The sequence below is a fragment of the Brassica napus genome, chromosome A3, assembly GCF_020379485.1.
Source record: "Brassica napus cultivar Da-Ae chromosome A3, Da-Ae, whole genome shotgun sequence".
Taxonomy (NCBI): domain Eukaryota; kingdom Viridiplantae; phylum Streptophyta; class Magnoliopsida; order Brassicales; family Brassicaceae; genus Brassica; species Brassica napus.
In genome coordinates, this window is record NC_063436.1 from 17,968,660 (window position 1) to 17,975,505 (window position 6,846).

The 6,846-nt window shown below is 34.9% G+C and overlaps 2 protein-coding genes across 2 annotated transcripts; one reads left to right on the top strand and one right to left on the bottom strand.

Annotated features, from left to right (window-relative positions):
- LOC106439420 (transcription initiation factor TFIID subunit 15) lies at positions 1-1,579 on the top strand. Its single transcript, XM_013880860.3, has 4 exons — positions 1-132; positions 506-943; positions 1,060-1,197; positions 1,334-1,579. Exons 2-3 carry the CDS (start codon positions 543-545, stop codon positions 1,148-1,150), a joined length of 492 nt encoding a protein of 163 aa, XP_013736314.1. The 5' UTR covers positions 1-132; positions 506-542; the 3' UTR covers positions 1,151-1,197; positions 1,334-1,579.
- Positions 1,580-4,378: 2,799 nt separating this feature from the next.
- On the bottom strand, positions 4,379-6,645 carry LOC106444037 (probable polygalacturonase At3g15720). The gene is made up of 8 exons (XM_013885571.3): positions 6,508-6,645; positions 6,259-6,393; positions 6,018-6,179; positions 5,736-5,943; positions 5,473-5,554; positions 5,228-5,336; positions 5,023-5,145; positions 4,379-4,915 (listed from the first exon to the last, which is right to left on the bottom strand). Exons 1-8 carry the CDS (start codon positions 6,628-6,630, stop codon positions 4,496-4,498), a joined length of 1,362 nt encoding a protein of 453 aa, XP_013741025.1. The 5' UTR covers positions 6,631-6,645; the 3' UTR covers positions 4,379-4,495.
- Positions 6,646-6,846: the final 201 nt, after the last annotated feature.

Sequence of the window (6,846 nt, forward strand, 5' to 3'; positions counted from 1 at the left end):
ATTTTTAAAGAAGACACCAGTTGATATTCTGTGGTCTATTTAAGCACATCCTCTTCACTTCACCCTCTCAAAACCTCGTGTCTTGTTTCCTCTCACTAGACACAGAATCACATCGCTTCAAGATTCAACAAGGTCAGTCTCTTTCTCTTAATTTTTATAATTTCGTAGCTATTTGATCAAACTAGATATTGATTTCAGAAATATATATAGTTAAGCCACACAATAAGATAATTAATCTTCAAAACTATTTGATTCGTTTGTCCTTTTAATGAAAGAGAAAGATCAATACATTATTTAGACCAAAAAAAAGTTCAAATTCATTTTCATTAGTAGCATGGTACTTAGCGATTTTGAAAATTTTTTGGTACTTCGCGATCCTTTTTTTTTCTTTTAAATAGAAACACGAGGTAATTTTTTATATGAATATCTAATAAAAAAAATTTAACTTAAGAAAAAAAAAAGAATATATTCAATTTTATTTGCATGTTTTGTGTGCATGTAACAGAAATTTATAAGCGCACGCATACAAGAACCGATCCAAGATGAGCAGACCTGGGGACTGGAACTGTAGATCTTGCACCCACCTAAACTTCCAGCGCCGTGATTCGTGCCAGCGATGCGGCGACTTCCGTTCGGGAGCCAGTGGAGTCAGTGGCTTAGACTTTGGTGGTTTCGGCGGTAGAGCTATGTCTGCTTTCGGCTTCACCACCGGCTCCGATGTTCGTCCAGGTGACTGGTACTGCACCGTGGGAAGCTGCGGGACCCATAACTTTGCTAGCCGCTCCACCTGCTTCAAATGCGGCACTTTCAAGGACGAATCCACCGGTGGGGGAGGCGGTGGCGTCGGCGGTCCCGCCGTGTTTGACACCGACCTTATGCGGTCTAGAGTCTCCGGCAACGCTGGCCGCTCCAGCTGGAAATCCGGCGACTGGATTTGTACTAGGTACCAATTTAATACATTTGGTCTCTATAGATAACTATGTTGATTAGTCATATACATCATATTTTATGTTATATATGTTGGAAGTTTAATTGATAGAGATTATTTATTGGAATCAGGATTGGTTGCAATGAGCATAACTTTGCAAGCAGAATGGAATGCTTCAGATGCAATGCACCAAGGGACTTCAGCAACGGAAGCTTTTTCTAAGTTATACAATAATGCCGTTGAAAGCAGACTTGTTTCCACTTTCTTGGGTAATTCATTTTGTATATATTCTATATTTTTTTAATAAGTAAGACGAAGACTAGGAACTATCTTACTTTGCTCGGTGATTAAACTTAAGATATATTTATTAAAATGTTTTTTCTTTTAAAATTTGATATTTTTCAGGCACCGTTTCAATCAATAGAAAAGGATAAAGAGGAGCAAGAGAGAATTAAAGATGATAATTTTGTTAGATGTTGCAATGAGAGCCAAGGTTGTAACTTTAGATGTCATGTTTTTGGATGTATTATCCATTTTGTTATATTTTCTTTTCTTCCTTAATCCGTAATTTTCTTTTGCAGTTTTTAAGAGTTTAATTATTCTAATCATTGTACGATGCATGTCTTTCTTAAAAGAAGATTCTCTTCTCAATTTCATCGCTTTCTACAGAAGTTGCTACTTTTGTTTTTTGTTTCCCAGCCTTTTCAACCTGTATTCTAATAGACTATAGTGTAGGACCGGGTAGCGAACCTTTTTGAACGTCAAATTTCATAGATAAAGGAGTACAAAACCACCGTAGTAGGAGAATTCAACTGCGCAAATTTATCAACAGTACTCACAGCAGTGTTTAAAAAAAATACTTATCAGCAGTACTCGCAGCAGTGTTTTCGAATCGCGGAGTAAAGGAGAAAACAACAAACGAGATAGACAATTAAAAAAGATCGATTAAGAACTCCATAGAGTTTAACGGACCAAATCTTGGAGGTGATATCTCTAATAAACCCTTGGGAGTACTATCACACTTTGTAATATATCAATCCTTTGAGCTTTTAATGTTTTTTTTTTGCCAATGTTTCTAATTTAGATAGTTAATACACTGAAGATATATATAATAAACAATGGCACTTCCACTAAGTTGATGTTTCTTTTTAATGTTAATAAACTGACAATATTATTATTATAAGTTATCACCAAATGAGCAGGGTCGGATCTAGGCATAAACGGGTTAAATATTAACCTTGACCCCTAAAATTATTGGAAGTTTTTTATATGGGTGTAGACCCCAAATTTTCATTTTTATTTTTATCAAAACCTTTAAAAATGTTTTTTTGTTCAACTGATTTGCTTAATAATTAAAAGAGAACCAAAGTTAAGCCCTATTGAACCCATTGCTGAGACATGCCTTAGTGATGAGGTCTGCTGGACCACTTTGAAGCCTAGAAATGTAGTTAAAACGACAAGAAACAAAAAATGATGAAGAGAGTGAGTGGACGGCGATCCAGATTGATTGTTTTGACAAAGCATTTGAGAGATTTATCTGAGGCAGATGTGAGTTTAAAAACCATCCATCCTTTAAAAAAATGTTTCCAATCCTTCAAATTTTCAAATCCATCCATGCCAATGAGTATATACTGAAATTAGAGAAGATAAACATCTTATACTGAATATGAATATATATATGTATCTCAAGGTAAGAACCATGAACATACAAAAGCGCAAGCTGTGTTAGAAGATTGTACCTTGATGATAGACTTTTCTGTCATGATAATAGTCATCCATAGTTATAAGGCAAAAAAGAGAAAATTTACAACTATTGATTTTATCGTAGCAGTTTCAAGGAGATCGGCCGGTGACCTAATACAAAGATACATATTTCTTTTGGAGGTGAAAAAACATTTTTCTCTCTCTTCCAATCTTCTTCTCCCGAGTCCCCACCAAACCTCCGTTTCATCTTACTCTGATGTCGGTGGTGAGAGTACCGCCGCCGGAGGGGCTCCTCCTTACCCTTCCTCTTTTTCTATTTGCTATTGTCTCTCCTTTCACCGTCTCTCTTCAATATGTCTCTGGCTCTGAGCTTGTGAAGCTCTCCGGCGTGTCCTCCAGCTCGGGATGGTGTAGATTTGTGGTTCCTTCCTCCGTTTTGGTGTCACGGCGAGTCGTGAGTGGTGGCTGTTGAGTAAAAAAAAAATTGTTATCTTAACTTCTTAACTTCAAATCTACAATATTTTCTATAAAATTGAATTTTTTTCTAAAATATAAATTTTGAAAATTTTATTTTAAAAATACAATTTATTGATCTAAAAACCTAAAATTATGTATCAACAAAAATAATTTTATCTTAATTCCTAAATCACAATCTGAATTTTACAATATTTATCTGCTTTCCTAAAATATATTTTTTAAGAATTTTATTTTTAAAAAATACAACATATTGATCAAAAAATCTAAAAGAATATTTATCTATTAACATAAATTTTTGTTAACCTAATTTCTAAATCACAACTCCAAACTTATAATATTTTTTCTAATAAAAATGAAAACTTAGAATATAAGAAAAGTAATTGTTTATTTATTTTCATTACAAGGATAATCTAATCATACAATTTTTTTTTGTTATCGTCTAATCTCAATGGACAATCTTCACATTCCCCCCCATACATTATAGTGATCTATGTGAAATTCATATACATAACCGGTCGATCTAGCTGACAAAAAAAAAACCGGTCGAACTAAATCAAACCAAAAAGACAATTAAACCGAATTTTTTTTGCACGCCGTGTAAATGCTTGAATCTTGGTTGCGACAATGAAAACTAAATATAAATAATTTGATTAACCTAATACGTGCATATTTTTTTTTTGACAGCAACTTACACAGATTTATATAGATTTTGCAAACCGAAATGGTAACTCTGCATCTATGCGGACAACAAACGACAGTTGTTTTCTTCCACTGCGTGCAAGATTGTTCGCCCTTAAGTTTTGTACCTTTGGTATATGAATGATTTCTGAGCTGTAACTTGTCTTCGAGTTCTTTATGTCTTCTAAATAGTTTGCAAAGGCTGGTCATTCTTCTGAAACCATCTTTACCAATTAAGAATAATCCGTTGTAAAAGTAACAAAATATTGTCTTAGGTTTCTCATACATTTCATTGTCAAAATGAGACCATCTATCTCTGAATGAAGGAGCGACTAACTCACTCTTGTATCTTTTGCTTCCTTTAAACCATCAAAACCTTACAGGGTGCTATACCACCTTTGTCCCACAATTTTTTTTTGATTATTCCATGATCCATCCATAAAATACCATCTATCTGAAATATATGGTATTGTTGCTGTTACTGATAATCGATTTTGATCGATTCCTTGTGCTAGTAAAGAATGTGCCTCAGTCTAAAGTAAGAATTTTGTTTCCGCCAATTTGAGAATATCTCTAGGAACAACATCCAAATTGTTAAAAAATTTGTTGTTTTCTTCTTTTCATATATACCATAAATCTAAGCAAATCGATGATCTTTAATTCAGAGAAACTATCCAAAATAAATGATCTATATTTGCAAACAATAACCTAATACATATATAAAACGACAAATATAAATGAAGTTAATACTACATCAAAAACTCTGTGTCGTTTCCCTCCGCTTCCATAAACCCAAAATGGATCTTGCATCGGTCGTGTACTTGGTTGCACTGATGGTTGCGGCAACATACAAGTTTGTTCCGGCAACTCCGCCGATGATAACATATCTGTGGAAAGTGCTAAACATTCTAAACCTGGTACGGCAAGTGTGGACACACCTCTCACGTTTAAGCACTGTCCTTGCGCGACTTGTCCTGATCCTGATGATGGTGTTTCTATTCTCACATCTTTCATAAAAATCTCTGTGCATGGTACAGCCGCGCTACACCTAAAGTCAACTCCGTACTCTGACTTGGACGTCCCCACGAAATTACTATACACGACTTTGCTTATTTCAACCGCCGATGACTGATAAAAGTGAAAACAAAATACATTTTATCATTATGAACAATTTTGTGGTCGGAGTGTAACATATTTGTTTATGTTTTAATCAAATCTAACTTCACAGTAAGTACCTTATCATCTGTATTTTTCTCAGAACCTCCATTGTTGTAATGCTGATCGATTATGATCGGGTTTTCCACGTTATCTAGAGTAATTCCACTGAAAGTAATCCTTCTTGCGTAACCTGATCCTCCCTGTATATTACCAGAAAATTTATAAATAAACATTTTTTGATAAATTACTAAATGAGATTAACGAGACATGCTTCTTGCGTACCGGCCAGGTTTTGATCCGAGCCCCATTCGTAGTTCCTCTAAAGTTACAGTTTTGGACACATATATCCTCCACTGAAGCTGTCTCTCCATCTTTTCCCAAGCTTCCTATGCTATAATATATTTCACAATATACATTATTCTTACATATCCTAAACAACATATTTCACATGATTTTTAAATGTGCAATCAATAACAACTTGACATGAGTTTTATGTATGTCATAATAACATTTTCACATGGTTAAACCTTATTCCATGGCCTGGTCCGCAATCTATACCGCAAACTCTGATGTTAGACGTCCCCGAATTTATCGCAATGCAATCGTCACCTAGAATCATTACAACGTCATTGTCATAACGAGCCGATGATGAATAATTACTGGATGTGATGACATTCGAGGGACCGTTTATTTTGTCATATATATTTACGTTCATACATCATCCCGATTTAAAATGATTTTTTCTGCTTTTTTTTTTCCAAATTAAATAGTTTGAGAGACAGTTACATACCGGTGGCGATTACGCAATCCTGGATGATAACATTGGATGAAGCAGCGACATCGATTCCATCAGTGTTAGGACTTGATTCCGGTGCATTTATCCGGAGATTTGAGATGCTCACACCGTTGCAATTGTTTATGTGAATGTGAGCCTTTGCACTATCTACGTGCGTTAGTCCACTTAGTCTAAGGTTGTTGCAGCTCTTGAACTTCAATGCCTTAAATCCCATAAAATAAAGCTTAAACAAGTTTAAAAAAGATAAAAAAAAGATAGCCCTAACGTGATCCTTACGGTTGGTCTAGAACTGCCTTTGTGTTCCCACCAGCTCGAACCCTGGCCGTTAATTACGCCGTTGCCTTCAACCACAAGCCCTTCTATGTCTGAGAAGAGAATCCACTGGTCTTTGTCTCCTTCCCAATTCCCTCTACTTGATGCAACCATATTGCCCAAAATCTACAATTAAATCAGTATATTCATCATCAGTGTCAAGATAATAATTCATTAATAAAAAAACAAAGGAAAAACAGAGTACCTGAACAACAATAGGGTTTGATTTGCAAGAACCTTGAAACTTCAAGGGCTGTAACACAAATGTCATCCCTGCCGGAACGATAAGCTGCCCATCCCCTGTCCCGCTACAGACAGCTTCCCAGGCTTTCAAGAACGCCTTCCAAGAAAGATAAAAAGATACAACATTTTAACATTTTTTTTCAAGATTTCAACATTATGATCTTTTGGATATATAATGAAGAAATATTTATTTACGTTATCTATCTTGTACCTGAGAATCTTCTGTAACTCCATCTCCAATCGCTCCGTATTGAGTAACATCCAATGCTTTCGAAGATGTAAAGATATGGAGAAAGAACACTGAGAAATTTAAGATCCAAGTCTTCTTCTGCATATATTAAGAAGAAAAAGAGTTAAATCATATATGATTCAATGTATTTACTATTTGAGAACATATATCGTTGAAGCTAAGGCTATGAAGCAAAAGTTTTACCATGTTTAACGGATATTTTCCTAGTAGCAGACAATGTGTGAAAAAGAAATGGAATGAATAGATGAATACCTACTTGTATTTTTTGATTTCTTAAAATAAATGATAACATTAAATTTC